Here is a 14,971-nt window from a genome sequence, read left to right as displayed (position 1 = left end):
GTCCGTCTGTCTCTCTCTCTCAAAAAAAAAATGGTTTTTTTAAGCCTTTGGAAGTTAAACACTGTTCTCGCCTTGTTCTTTCTCTCACGGCAAGTTCTTGCTTGGACACAAAGCCAACCGAAGAGGCAGCCCCAACACCAGCTCACACCACACCCCCGCCAGAGCGCGCAAACGCTCCAGGCCTAACAGGTGCACAGCAGAGACCCCAGACACAGAGGAGCCTCCTGCAGCCCCTCTCTGCGCCCACTGCTGGGCACGACGCCCTCCTGACAGCCCACCCATCCCCTCCCCTCCCCAGGCCATCAGAGGAATCCTCACGGGGAGCCGGGCTGCGGGCGAGGTGACAGGGCTGCAGCAAAGCGGCAGCGGCCCTGACAGCTGTTAGGAGAAGAATGCGGTTTTGAAATTTAAATAGCACACTTCTGCATTTGGCTCCGGGAGGCGGGAGGCGACCTGATGGTCGGCAGGCAGTACACAGCCTGAGAAGGGGGCAGGGTGGATGGAGGTGGCCGGGCCTCCCGCCCTGCCGCTGCCACTGCTGCCTGTGTCCCTCAGGGACCCCGCCCACCACTCCCAAGGTGAGCAAGGGGCTGCATCTGCCTCGGTGGGGCCAGGGGTGCGCCGAGGACAGGCCCAGGGAAGGCAGGGGGTGAGCCCAGAGGCGCCAGCCTCCCGTCTGCCGAAGGGTCCCTGTGTCCTGTCTCCTTGGCTGGCCTGGGGTTTCTGTATCCCCTCACCCTCAGCCACTCAATCAATCCCCTCTCCCAAGATTTCCCAGGCACCACCACATGGGGGCAGCATGGAGTCCACCCCCCGCCACCAATAAGCCGCCCACAGGGTGTCATGTGGTCTCACTGACGTCACAGCAGGGCCACCCCCGGCACCGGATGCAGACTGAAAGCAATGGCGGGCTTCAGAGGGCCAGCCCGGCCCCTCCCAACGTGAGAGCTTCCTGCTCCCCACCCCCACTCTGTCTCGGCTTCCCTGCCCCTCCCAACACCTCTGACACCTCCCGACTGTTCAAAGTTCTCAATCTCTGTCCAGAAGCCAGTCTAACACTCTCACCAGGTCATCGGCTCCCTTGGGTCCCCAGACACAGACCCCTATGCCGTCCCCATCCCGAAGGGCACCCCTGCGTCCCTGGCCCTGTGCCAGGGGCTACCCACCCTTCAGAGCATCTGGACTGCTCCATGTTAGATAAAAAATGAGACTCTGAGGTGTCAGAAGGTCCCATGGGTGCACAGCTCGGAGGGCCAGGCCAGGACTCGGGACTAGAACGAGCCGGCTCCCAAGCCCAGGAGCCAACCGCGGTGCCAGGATGCTCCGTGGATACGCACGAGGCACGAAGCGTGGTGCCGGCACTCGGGCACAAAGGAACAGGTGCGACGGACCCAGAGCCCCACCCCTCAACCGCACACGTGCCCCAACACGCAGGAGGGGGTACCACCAGGGGAAGGGTGGGGTTCACCTGGCAGGTGAACCCGAGCACAGGTTCTTGGCCAGGGCACGGAGTGAGTACCAGGAGACCCCGGGGGCCTCGCTCACCAGCCTCCCCCTGTCCACGCCCAGTCACAGAGGGACACGCAATGGCCGTCAGCGCCCAAGACTCCCGCTGCCCTCTGGAAATCGCCCACTCTCCTCCACTCCAGCCCCGCCAAGCCCCATCCCAGCATGGGAGGTAGGAAACCATCTCCCCGGCACCCTCGCCACCTGACCTTGGAGAAATCACTCCGTTTTAGTTTTTACGTATTTAAAGGACTGTCTTTAATGGACTCAATCTGCCATTTACTTGGGAGAGGGAGAGGGAGAGGGAGAGGGAGAGGGAGAGGGAGAGGGAGAGGGAGAGGGAGAGGGAGAGGGAGAGGGAGAGGGAGAGGGAGAGGGAGAGGGAGAGGGAGAGGGAGAGGGAGAGGGAGAGGGAGAGGGAGAGGGAGAGGGAGAGGGAGAGGGAGAGGGAGAGGGAGAGGGAGAGGGAGAGGGAGAGGGAGAGGGAGAGGGAGAGGGAGAGGGAGAGGGAGAGGGAGAGGGAGAGGGAGAGGGAGAGGGAGAGGGAGAGGGAGAGGGAGAGGGAGAGGGAGAGGGAGAGGGAGAGGGAGAGGGAGAGGGAGAGGGAGAGGGAGAGGGAGAGGGAGAGGGAGAGGGAGAGGGAGAGGGAGAGGGAGAGGGAGAGGGAGAGGGAGAGGGAGAGGGAGAGGGAGAGGGAGAGGGAGAGGGAGAGGGAGAGGGAGAGGGAGAGGGAGAGGGAGAGGGAGAGGGAGAGGGAGAGGGAGAGGGAGAGGGAGAGGGAGAGGGAGAGGGAGAGGGAGAGGGAGAGGGAGAGGGAGAGGGAGAGGGAGAGGGAGAGGGAGAGGGAGAGGGAGAGGGAGAGGGAGAGGGAGAGGGAGAGGGAGAGGGAGAGGGAGAGGGAGAGGGAGAGGGAGAGGGAGAGGGAGAGGGAGAGGGAGAGGGAGAGGGAGAGGGAGAGGGAGAGGGAGAGGGAGAGGGAGAGGGAGAGGGAGAGGGAGAGGGAGAGGGAGAGGGAGAGGGAGAGGGAGAGGGAGAGGGAGAGGGCAAGCGAGCGATCACACTCTTCCAAAGCCAGGAGCCAGGAACCCAGTCGGGGTCTCCCGTGTGGGTGGCAGGGATCTAACTACTGCAGCCATCACTGCTATCGTTAGCAGGAAGCTGGAGCCAGAGCCAGCACTCACATCCAGGTACAAGGGATGCTGGTGTCTCAAGGTCTCAACCACCAAGCCAAACACCTACGACAATTTTCGTGTCGTACAGTTAACGTGTTTTAGGGAAACATGCCAGGTACCGGGCCAAGCACTCACAGCCATATCTCACTGGGACCCTCGGAGAAAGGTGTTTCTATCAGCCCGCGCTGGGCAAGAGGAGAGGCGCTCTAAGGTACACCCTGGGCGGGCGTGGAGCCCGCACTTGAGCCCCGGTCTCCATCGGCCCCTTCTTAGCCCACTTCCTTTCCTGTCAGATGAAGGGGTGGGCCTGCGTGACCCCACAACTCCCTTCCAGATGCAGAAGTGGTTCCGTGGATGTGCCCCATGCCCCAGCCTCCCACTCCAAATGCACAGCCCGGTGACAGCCACGGCCACCTGCCAGTCTCCCCTGCCTGTCTCTCAGGAAGAGCCCCAGGGGCTGGGAGGCTCTGAGCCAGGACCCCACCCAGGGAAGTCTGGCTCCAGGCCCCTGCCCCTGCTCCACCCGCCTCCGTGCCCCAGCCCCCTCCTGTGGACTCTAGATCCGCTTCTGTCTTCCCACACCTAAAGTGAGAGCAGGACACGTGGGCGCGTCTGACGTCACCGTCCCCCAGGCCTTGGGCTCAGGCCCAGCTGATCCCACACCCAGGCCCTGGCGGGCCAGGCTGAGCCAGGAGGAAGGCAGACGCTGCCAGTGAGCGCTACAGAAATCCTGGCGGCTGTCCTCGCCAACGGAATCCCAGTGGGACTTTCCAAGAACCGAGAGAGAGAGAGAGAGAGAGAGAGAGAGGAGGCGAGAGATGAGGAGGAGCTCCAGCTGTGCATTCCCGGAGACCCCTGTCCCAGGGCCTCTCAACCGAGAGGGAGTAAAGAGATCCCAACAACTGGGCCCCCAAGACACAGCAGCCTCCTGCCCCGGGGGACACGCTGGCGTGCAGCAGTGCAGGGGAGACCACCAGGACTCCAGGCCCCCCTGCAAACAGTCCCTCCACATCGAGATGGCTGCGTGGGCCAGACACGCGTGTGTGGAAGTAGGAAGAGGCTTCTAATCTCATAGAACAACAGTCCGATGACCTCATGGCACCAGGCTCTGGGTCACCCAGGCCGATGCTTCCCAGCCGCTGGGCCACACACACACACACACACACACACACAGGTGGATGACGTGTGGGCCTGGACCCCGACCCCTGATCCACACCAGGGCTGCCAACAACAGAGCCCCAGGCTGCTCTGCACAGCCGGTGGCCTGGATGGGACCAGCTACAGAACAGAACCAGGGGTCTGCAGCAGGGAAGTGGCTGCCCCAGGCCCCACGGGTGACCTACGGGAGCGACAGTCCAGCAATGTGGCCTCCCAGCCTCTCTCTGCCACAGCCCCACACACGGACCCCCTGGGCCTCACCACCCGGCCATGCTGGACTTCCCCGAGACACAGCCACCCCCTCGCCCAACTCGAGGGCTACCTGGGGTGCAGCAGTCACCAGGGGTGATGAGGAGGGGCTGCCACGCACCCCAAAGCCAGCCCTCACGGTAGGGAGGGGTCCGCAGAGCAGAGGTGCAAGGTTAGTGGGGCCCGAGTACCTCCCAGCCACAGGTAGCAAGGGAGCTGCAGACCAAGTGATTTCCTGTACATCCTGGTCCCACGGAGCATCAAGTCCACAACATAAAGATTTGGGGCTAAGAAGACGCTTACATGTGAGTCCAGGAAGCACTGGGGGCCTGGATTTATAGGGGAGCATCTCTGAGTTCAGCTCTCAAGGACCAAGCCCAGGGGGACTATTCATCTGAGGACACCACCCAGGAGCACCGGGCTGGCACCTGAGCTACAGGCAGGGCGGGTCACAGGTGCACCGGAGGCCCCCGGGGCATCCCCACCATGATGTCCACCAGCATCTGAGCCCACAGCACTGTCTCAGAAGGACTGGTCCAAGGTGGAGCCCTCTGCAGGTCTAATCTGGAAGACCCAGAATGTTCTAGAAGGGACCTCTGTCAGTCCATCCAGCAAACGCACAAAGCTCGTGCCCACTGGTGGAAGCAGGACAGGAAGGAGGCCGCTCTGAGCCCAGCGTTTCTGCCATGACCCCACGGGGCGTCTGTGCCATCTCCGTTCCATCTGCCACCACCAGGGCCCAAGGCCACACCCAGACAGCCACGCTGTAGCCGGTGCCTCCCTTCTTAAGGGGACCCAAGGTTTCTCCCGCCAGGCGCAGGCAAAGATCAGCCCCGTCCAGGGTGGGCATTCTCAGCCAGGGGGTGGGGAGACCACGTCACAGGAGCAAGCGTCTGTTCTCAGGTGGGCACACAAAGGGTAGATCTTACACTTCCTTGGGGGTCCGCTTCTAAAACTCAAGCCTTTGTGACCAAACTTAATTTCCATGGTTAGGGAGGCGATCGTGAAAAAAAAAACTAAAAGAAAAAAAAAACAAAACACCATCCAGGAGAATTCCTTGTTTGAAAGGGTAAGGGTCTTGTTGCCAAGTCTCTGGTAAAACTGCCGCCTGAGATCCAGTACCCCATGGGGCGCCAGTTCGAGTCCTGGCTGCTCCACTTCTGATGCAGGTCCCTGCTACTGTGCCTGGGAAAGCAGCGGTAGATGGCCTAAGTACTTGAGCCGCTGTACCCATATGAGAGACCAGGAAGAAGCTCCTGGCTCCTGGCTTCAGGCTGGCCCAATCCTGGCCATTGTGGCCATCTGGGGAGTGATAGATCTCTCTCTCCCTCTCTCTCTCTCTTTCCTCTCTCTGCAGTTCTCCCACAAGAACTATCAGGCAAACAACTAATGCTGCTGCCGCCACGCAAATGCCCTGGTGGAGAGCTGAGAACTCTGGCTGACTTCAGAGCTTGCCAGTCGCCTGCAAGCCAGATCCCCATAGTCAGGGACCCCCCGAGAACAAGCTCTGGGTTAGGGGTCTCCCGAACCCTGGAAGGAATGGCAGGCCAGCAGAAAGAACCCCAAGGCTCATCGGGCTCCAACCCAGGGGCCCTGACAGCTGAGCCACAGCCCACAGTGGTCCCTCTCAGCCCCGCCCACCGGGCAGGCCAGGTGCAGAAGCAGGGGCTGGGGGGCCAGAGGTGCCTCCCTCAGTGCGGTTTGAGAAGCACGAAAACCCAGAGCAGAACGGATCTCGGTGACACCAAGGACTGACACGGGCCAGGGTCCTGCATTGGAAGCGCCCGGGACAGAAGCGTACTGGGTTTCAGATTCTTCGGAAGTGGGGATGTTCACACGGGGGGAAGGGGACCCCCCAAACCCCACGGGTGTTCACACGCTCCCACGACAGGCACAGCCTGAAGGGGACTTTGCCTGTAGGGTTAGTGCACCTGCAGCCTTCCCACGGCTGACCGGGAACTTTGCACTCGTGACTTCCCACCCACGGCACTCAAAAACATTTGGATTTGGGAGCGTTCTGGATTTCAGATTTGTGAGGGGCGGGGAGAGAGAAGTCCTGCCGCCGGCTGAGGGTGTTTTACGCTCTACTCACTCATGGAAACCTCACGACAAGCCGCCCACGAGGTAGCTACTGTCACAGCTGTGGAAACTGAAGTGCACAGAGAGGTTAAGGGACCTGACAAGTAGAACAGTTCCAAAGCAGGTTAAGACACTGCCTGCAGCGCCCAGCATCCCAGATGGGCACCGGTTCAAGTCTCAGCTGCCCCACTTCCCATCCAGGTCTCTGCTACTGTGCCTGGGAAAGCAGCAGAAGATGGCCCAAGTGCTTGTGGCCCTGCACCCATGTGAGAGACCCAGAAGAAGATGCTGGCTCCTGGCTTTGGCCTGGCCCAACCCTGACCACTGTGGCCATTTGGGGAGTGAACATGTGGACAGAAGATCTCTCTTTCTCTTTCTGTGATTCTGACTTTCAAATAAATAAAATCAATCTTCAAAAAGAAAGAAAGAAAAGTTCCAAAGCAAAAGAGGCAGGAGACTGGAGAGAAGGAAGGAGGGCCACGGGTGACAGAACAGCACAAAGACAAACGACTCCACGCTCGGGACCCACGCCGTGACGGCATCCCACCAGACAACCCCCACAGCGCCACCTGTGCAGAGGGGCCACCTGGGCAGGTGGGCGGCACGAGCGCCTCCTTCACAGATGGGGAGCCGAGGCGCAGAAATCTTAGGGGCTGTGCTGACGGGTGGCCCCAGCCGGCCCAAGCCGGCCTGAGCTGGCCGGAGCCTGCTTACCTGAGAAGATGGACGCAAGCCTGAAAATGTCGGAGAGGCGGGAGGTGACCGGCTCGTAGGGAGAGGCCTCGTAAAACTCCTCACCTGGAAGACAGAAGCGGCGTCAGGTCCAGCCCCACCCACGCTGGGAGCACTCCCAGCGCCCTCCAAAGCACACGGGGCAGCCCGCCCCCAGGTGAGGGGTCTACCGGGCGCAGGTGCATACGGAGCTACTCAATACTGCATACGGGTCGGTCCTTTCTCTCTGAGGGGACCAGAAGCCTTCCCCTGCCCCCAGGTCAGAACTGCCCAATCCTCTGTCTTGAGACCCACCCCCTCCATGGCCGGCCCCCTATAAAGGACTTCCACCCCCATCCAGGGGACAATGGAGCCCCCGGAAGGCCTGGTATAAATCTCCCGGGATCATTTCATGTCACTCCTCGTTTCGTAAGACAGGGCTGGGCTGGCGGGGAGGCAGCCCAGGCTCATCTGCCTGGGGTCCCGTCGCCAGTCGTGGCCGAGCCAGAGCTAGACCCCAGCCTCCCGGCCCTCACAGCACACCAGCTCGGCCAGGGCACATGGCAAGTGGAATCTCTGCTTCCCAGCACGTCCCCAGGCGCATGGATCAGCTCCAGTTCCACTGAGCGACAGCGCGGACCCCCACCTGCCACAGGCCCTGCCCGTCCTCCCTGTGGCTCCAGGCCCCTCCAGGCTCATGAGTGGAAAACCACACGGGGCTGCCCGTGGAAACCCCCACCACTGTATGGGGAATCCTGCCCCCTGCCTGGGCGTGGGCAGGAAAGGAACTATCCTCCAGGGACTATCAGGGAGAGGCAATCAATGGGTGGTCACTCAGACCGAGGGTGTGCGGTGAGGGGCAGGCTCATTCATCGATTTCCTATGCGCTGAGGCTGGGCTGGGGTCGGGGAGGCCCCCAGCCTACTGGGGGGAGCACAGGTGGGCAGCATGCAGGCAGCCCCCCTCCCCCAGCAACAGTAACAGTTTAGAAATGGCTTTTGCAACAAAAACAATGTTTCACTGTGTGTTCTGTTTACGGAGCACAGTGCAGATACATTAACTCCTGTCTCCTAATTAGAGCAAGAGGCACAGAGACACTGAACCTCTCGCCTGAAGTCACACAGCTCCGCAGCAGCAGAGCCAGGCTGGCTCCGGAGCCCCAGGGCCTCGCCGCTCAGCATGCTGGCTCCCCGCCCACAAAGCGTCTGAAAACCCAGTCGTTGGAAACAAGCATTGCTGCTCTCTCACTCCGCCCAGGGCAGGCAGCTCCGGCCCCTATGCACCTGCACACAGATCAGCCAGCCCCTGGGGTATCTGGGGAAACAGCGTCTCCAGGAACAGCGTCTCTACTCTTTCTAATGTCCCCTGTTGCTGAAGCAGGGTTGACCAGAGGGAGATCCTAGGGCCTGGCCACAGGTGCCAGGCCCGGGATGTCAGATTCGGGCTGGAAGACACCTTGCTCCAGATGTTCAAAAGGCCAGAGGACCTTGAATTTCAGTGCCACCTTCAGACACCTGATCTCAAATCCCCCCAGCAGCCCACGGCAACAGCCCACACTCTGTGCATACTGCTGGTGGCCATGGCACAGAGGAAAGAAAAAAAAAAAGCCCCAAGTCACACACTGTCCCCTGGAGCAGCAGAAAGAAACCTGGACAAGCAGTGAGGGGCCCTGGGCTCCAGCCTGGGTTCTACAACCAGCTCGCTGTGTGGCCAGGAGAATCCAGCCCACCCCTCTGCTTCAACTTCCCCACCAAATGGAGGTGGGCTGTGGTCAGGCCCAAGCTCAGTGGCCGTGTGCTTGCCATGTGCCACTGCCATCAGAGCTTCTCCCACGGGCTCAAGGTTTCTTTTGATCCTGTATGAACAGAACCTTGCAGGGCAGGAGGGGGTGGGGGGGAAAGGGCCTCAGGGAGTTGCACCTGCCTGGGGTGGTGGAGCACACACACACACACAGCTCAGCCCAAGCAGGGTCGTTCTGAGTTGTTGAGGAACCACTCACTGTCACCTCCTGGGAGACAGCTGGGCCCGGCCAGGACTGTCTCCATCAGGGACATGACTGCCATTCAAAGTCCTCTCACAGGTCCCCGGGCAGAAACTACCCCCGGCCCCTAAGAGGCAGGAGAAGGTGGACTCCCCTGGCTGGTGGGGGGGGAGGGGGGATGGGGGTAAGGCAGGTTCTGAGGACAGAAGCAGCAGGTACACTTTCCAAATGGGCTCAGGAGGAAAGCCTCCCGGTGTGGGCCCCGGCTTCTTCAGCACCCTCAGAGGCACACAGTAGGTGCTTCACCGAGGACTTGCTGAGTAGAGGCGTGCGTGAACCGTGTCAGGACTCAGAATGCGGCCCAGTGCCGGCGTGCCTAGAGCAGCGGCCGGCGGTGTGCAGCTAAATGCACGCGGTGCCACGCTCACTGCCACCGCGGAACGGGAGACGTCTCATGTCCCACATCACCGGCTCAGTCCACCGGACCCAGCTCAGGATGCCGGAAGCTGCACGGCCAGCAGGCGAGGCTGGGGCTCTGCGTGGTGAGTGCAAGGCGTGAGCCGTGTGTCGGGGGTTCCCTTCGGGCTTATTCCAATCCTGGCTGCTGGGGAGCAGGAGCTCCCTGGTTCAGGACAAACTGCTTTGTCCCTAGGTGGCGGTTACCACTATCACCCACTGCACGCGCTGCTTTTTTTGAAGTTATTTCAAAGACGGACAGAAAGAGCTCCCAGCTGCTGGCTCACTCCCCAAATGCCCCCAACGGCCAGGGCTGAGAGCTCCATCCAGGTCTCCCGCGCGGGTGGCAGCAGTAATCCAACCACTTGAGCCAGGGTGACTCCTGAGTCTGCATTCGTGGGAGGCTGGAGCTGGCAGTGGAGCCGGGAACTGAACCTCAGTGCTCAGACTGGGATATGGGAGTTTTAACTGGCATCTTAACCACTAGGCTACACGTCCCACCACACCCCCACAGGTACTTCTTATCCCGTTATTGAGCGCATGCGTGAGCCACCTCAGCACCTGCTCCAGGATGGCTGTCTGCAGGGTGCAGTATTCTGGCTTCAGCTCCAGCACCCTTGCAGGGGCGGCTCCTCCTCTCATCCAAGGCTGACCCCTCCCCCACCTTGGCCTTGGGCCCAGCCCCTGTCCCAAGGGCACTAGTGCACAGAGGCCCCCTCCCTCTCTCTTGCTCACCTGGACAACTCCCCCTCGCTGTTGTTCTACCCTGGAATTTAAGCTCTTTGATCTCCTGTCATCCATAAAAATTATTCATGGAGCCGGCATCATGGCATGACGTGTTAAACCGCTGCCTGGGACGCACGGACACCGGTTCGAGTCCTGGCCACTCCACTTCCAGCTCACGCAGCTCCCTGCTAATGCGCCTGGGAAACCATCAAAAAATGGCAAAGTACTTGGGCCCCGTCACCCATGTGGGAGACCCAGAAGAAGCTCCTGGCTCCTGGCTTTGGCCCAGCCCAGCCCTGGCCGTTGCAGCCATTTGGGGAGTGCACCGGGGATCAAAGATCTCTCCCTCTCTCTCTCTCTGTCCCCCCTCTGCCTGTAAATCTTTTTAAAAAAATCAGTGTATTCACATATCATCCTCAGCTCTTCCCTCTTCACACCGAATTCCGGAAAGGTGTTATCTGCCTTCATCATCCCTCACCCTGACCAGGCTCCTGCGCCCAGGGGCCACCAAGGGCAGCAGGGACACCTCAGCCATTGTACAACTGGACCGAGGGCATTGGAGACTGCTGGGCCGGCGCCCACTCCCCTTCCCTCCCTCCTTCCAATGTCAGGCTGCCTCCTCCGCGGTGAGCACACGCACCCTGGGGTTCCACCCACCACCTACAGGGGGCGCTGTGCTCCCCAGCTCGCCCAGTGCGTCTGCGGGGCGTGGCCAATCAGAGGCGCCGCCCCCTGCCCCCACTGCCGCTGTTCACTGCACAGCCAGGCCCGGCTCCCACCACCCAGGTGCCCCAGACACACAGCTGACTGTCGCCCCCTTCTCCTCTCGCCAGCACCTGTTGATGGCACACCTGTGGCTTCTCTCTGTACCGCCCTTACCTTCTCCAACCCCACCGCCACTGTTCCCAGCATGCCCCGCGGCAGCGGCGGGAGTGACCTCTGACCGGGTCCCCCCAGGCTCTTGATGGCACACCTGTGGCTTCTCTCTCTGTACCGCCCTTACCTTCTCCAACCCCACCGCCACTGCTCCCAGCATGCCCCGCGGCAGCGGCGGGAGTGACCTCTGACCGGGTCCCCCCAGGCTCTTCTCCCTGACACCGCAAACACACAGCTCCAGCGCCTTCCACCTGCAGCCCCGCCCATCCGCACTCACGCTTCACCCACGCACACCTAACAGTCTCGGCTCGGAGCCTGCCTCCTCCAGGAAGGCTCTTTGGATTTTGCAACAAGGGCCATCCCAGCACCCTGCGCTTTCCGCATCACAGGTCACGCACCCCTGCCCCCTGGGGGCTCGGTGGAAGCTGAGGTGCAGCAGCCGGTTCCGACTGTTGGCTCTTGGCCCGCTCTCAGTAGACCATTTGGCCAAGGGGGCCCACCCTGCCGCTGCCAGGCCGGGGAGGGGAGAGGTGTTGGTTGGGGAAGGGGCTCCCAGGTTCTGCCTCAGGCTTGCAGACAGGCCTGGCAAGGGAGGCGGGACCCGCTGCCCACATGCACCAGGTACAGGGGGCTGAGGCCAGCTCCCCGGGGCGCGGGAGCACAGGCAGGCGGGCCCCTGGGTCCCAGGAGGCTGCAGAGCAGGGCAGCCGGCAATGGCAGGGCTGGCTGCTCGGGGCAGCAGGGCCCTGCTGCACACTACTCCATCCTTGCTAACCCACTGCCTGACCACTCCTGTCTGCTGGGACCACCACCGCCAAGCACCTCCTCCATCCTGCCTCCCCCTGTGCACCCCTGCACCTCCACCTTCGTCCTTCTCCAACGACTGCCGCCATGATGGGGAGGTGGCTACTTCCCGGGGAGGGGGGAGGTCCCGGGCGGCCCTGGCTGGCAGAGCTGGCCCGCTCCTGCCCCCTGCCCCCTGCCCCGCCCCCGCCGGCCCCAGCTCACCCTCGGTCAGCCCCAGGTGGATGCTCCAGTAGATCTGCAGGCACTGCAGCTCCTTCTTCATGCCCCGCTTGCAGCGACAGTCGTACAGCGGGCTCTCCTGCAGCACCTCCAGGGCCGCCTGGCACTCCTTGTTGGCCAGCATGGTGTTGCGGTCGCGGCCCGCCAGGCACTGCCGCAGCGTGCGGTAGCGGGAGCTGCAGTTGGATTCCGCCGCGCACAGCTCATTGGCCCGGACGCAGTCCACCGGGGGGCGCCAGCCGTGGAGCTCGGGGCCCTGCAGGGAGGAAGGGCTGGCCAAAGAGCGGAGGGTCTCGGCTGGGCGGTGGGGAGGGAAGACAAGCGTGAATGAGGGCCGCCGCCACGGGCACCGACCCAAGACGCAGGCCTGGGGGCTTGGGCCTTGCCAGGGACACCTCCCCCACCTTACAGCAAAGCCCCGGCCCCTCCCTCCGTCTGTCTAGGTGGGAGACGCACTTGGACACTGCCTGCTCCTGAGGGACGCCCCAAGATGGGCTCACGACCCACAGAGCCCGGGCCCCCATATATACCCCATGAAAACTGGGGCCCCGAGACGAGAGCTGACGACCCAGGGTCACACGCACGGGCAGAGACGGACACGTGACTCCTGCCGAACACACCTTCCAGCCCAGTGTGGACAACTTGCCCGGCACAGGACAGGGTTCACGCCACAGTCCCCGCCGAGAGGTGGCGCTGCGGGCAAGCCAGGGAGCAGGTGCACTTCGCCCCTCTGCTCCCAGGGTCGGCTGCCTCCCAGGAAGCCTGTCCCCTTCAGCCTCTTTGTGAACAGCCTTGTTCTCTCTCTCTCCGTCTGTCTCTCTCCTCTCCCTTTCTCTCCTCTCCTCCCAGCCCCAGCTCCCCCGAAATCTTCCTCACCCCTTTATTTTCTTCTCTCCGAGATGCCAAACAACCAGGCAATCCGGAAAGGCCAGAGCCCCCCTCCTTGGAGGACCAAACCCCACCTCTGCTACCAGGAGCAAGCACACAGCAGCCCGCCCTCCCGCCCTGCTCATTCAAGGCAGCAGGAGTCTGGGAAAGGCTCAGAGCTGAGGGGCGGGGTGGGGCCTGCCAGGTTCCCCAAAGCCGAGCCCCTAACTCCAGACCCTGCTCCACCCCACCCCCGGAAAACGCTCAAACCACACTCCAGAGCCACAGCTACCTCTCCCAGGACCCAAAGAGTGCTTGGGAAGGCATCTTCCTCTCTGTCCTGCCCCAAAACTTAACGAAACCCCCTCCCCAGAGCCCCCTCCTCACAACAGGGCAAACTCAATCCCCTATGCACGCCTCGCTCATCGCTCCCGCACAGGGAGACAGCGCCACCTAGAGGCAGAGCACTGCACAGCGCCGGTCCCTGCTCAGACTCCTCAGGGAAAAGGAATGGGCTCCTGGGGGTGTGGGGGTGGGGGACAGGAGGTCTACCCCATGACTGGTATGGAGTGGCCTAGGGTGCAGAGGGCCTAGCGGCCACAGCCAAAAACATTTCCTTCTCCTACCGCCGAACAGAAAGATGTGACCAGGCGGAGGCAGGATCAGAGCAGAAACCAGAAGGGAACAAGACGCACTGGCAGTAGGGTCTGCAGGCAGCGGCTGCAGCCGAGTGGAGCTGAGGCAGCAGCTTTGCTTCCCCGGCTTCAGCAGATCCCTGCACCCCTGAGCAGGACCGGGTGCATCTGGGCTGCACGGGAGCAGCAGAGTTGACAGGGCCGGCCCCGTGTGCACCTGCTGCCCCCACCCAGTCAGCCCACCTACGGGAGCCTCGGAACAGCCTGGTCCTGGCTCCCCCCACACCTGCCCTGGGCTGTCCGAGGGGGCTGAGAATGGGGCACCCTCAGCACAGGTGAAGGTCAGGGTATTCGCCTAGGGGGGTGGGGTAATGACATCACCCTGCCTGCCCTGTAGGGGGTGCCCACAGCCTTACACATCCCAGATGGACTCGGGTCTCAGGATCAAGGACTTCCCCCATCCTACCAATGGGCACTGGAGACCCGGACAGGAGCTGGAGCAGGAGAGCTAGAAGGCACTACAGCACAGCCCCACTGTGGTCAGCCCTGGCCACTCCCCCCTGGCACTCTCCCCACCCCCAGGTCCCCACTCCCGGCTCCAGACAGCACCCACCCTGTGCTCCTGGGGGAGAACCTTACCGTGCCCCAAGCAGGAGCCGCCCACCACTGCACAAACCCTTCTCCCCCAGCCCAATTCCCACCCAGCCTCCACTCCAGGCCCGTGCCATGCCCTTAACACTCAACCTGGCCTGTGCTTTGCACCTGCCTAGGCCAGCGTCTCTGACACCAGGTGGTCCCTCCATGGAGCCCTCAGCCCAGCTTGGGTAAGGACAGGGGACCACCCCGCTCTCACACCCTTCTCCAGACCCCAGGTGGGCACCCCAGACGCCACCACCACCCCACCCACCCTCCACCATGCACTAGCTTTCACACACCCGTGCTGCACACCCACCAGTTCTCTCCCCAGCTTTCTCTGCTGGGGAAAGCCTGCCCCCAACAAGGGGGTCCGGCAAGCCTGCGGGGAGGGGGGCTGGGGCAGGCCGGCAGCAGGCCAGCAGCAGGCCAGCTGCTGCACTGCCCGAAATAACAAATTTCTTTCCTCCTTCGTCCTGGTCGGTGTAGGCCCCAGAAGGCTGGGTTTTCAGCCCAGCCAACAGTGGGAGAAAAAAACTCTGGGCCCAGAAGCAGCCCCAGGCTGCAGGACATCAGGGGGCCTGCGGCCCCTCCCACCCCAGCGAGGAGCGGTCTCTACTTCCTGCAGGGAGGCAGGGCCCTGGGAAGCCACACCCTAGAGCGGGGCCAGGCCCCCTGGGGAACTCTCTAGCCTGGGGTGGACAGAGGGGGAAGAGAGGAAGTGGAAAGGCACAAACACATTCCCACTGACATGGAATCCCACCCCCATCTTCAGGGCTCATCTTGCAGCCACCCCGCCCGGCAGGGCTGGCCACACAGCCAGCCAGAGCACAGCCCTAAGGCAGCAGTGTGCCCCAGTGTGCCCCTTGCGCGCGCGCACACACACACACACACAC

General features: G+C 62.4%; 1 protein-coding gene across 2 annotated transcripts in view; it reads right to left on the bottom strand.

The window, feature by feature from the left end:
* Positions 1-14,971, bottom strand: part of GFRA2 (GDNF family receptor alpha 2) — a 68,282-nt gene that overhangs the window by 51,499 nt on the left and 1,812 nt on the right. Inside the window, exons 2-3 of one of the 2 annotated variants that reach the window (XM_070047336.1) lie at positions 11,923-12,237; positions 6,879-6,962 (exon numbers count right to left, since the gene is read on the bottom strand). In XM_070047336.1, coding sequence (XP_069903437.1) covers positions 6,879-6,962; positions 11,923-12,237 — 399 coding nt within the window. The remainder of the gene's footprint in view (positions 1-6,878; positions 6,963-11,922; positions 12,238-14,971) is intronic. The other variant, XM_070047337.1, reaches the window with a different exon arrangement.

This window comes from Oryctolagus cuniculus, chromosome 8, assembly GCF_964237555.1.
Source record: "Oryctolagus cuniculus chromosome 8, mOryCun1.1, whole genome shotgun sequence".
Classification (NCBI taxonomy): Eukaryota; Metazoa; Chordata; class Mammalia; order Lagomorpha; family Leporidae; genus Oryctolagus; species Oryctolagus cuniculus.
The sequence above is the reverse complement of the archived record's forward strand: the minus strand, read 5'-3'. Positions and strand labels throughout refer to the sequence as shown.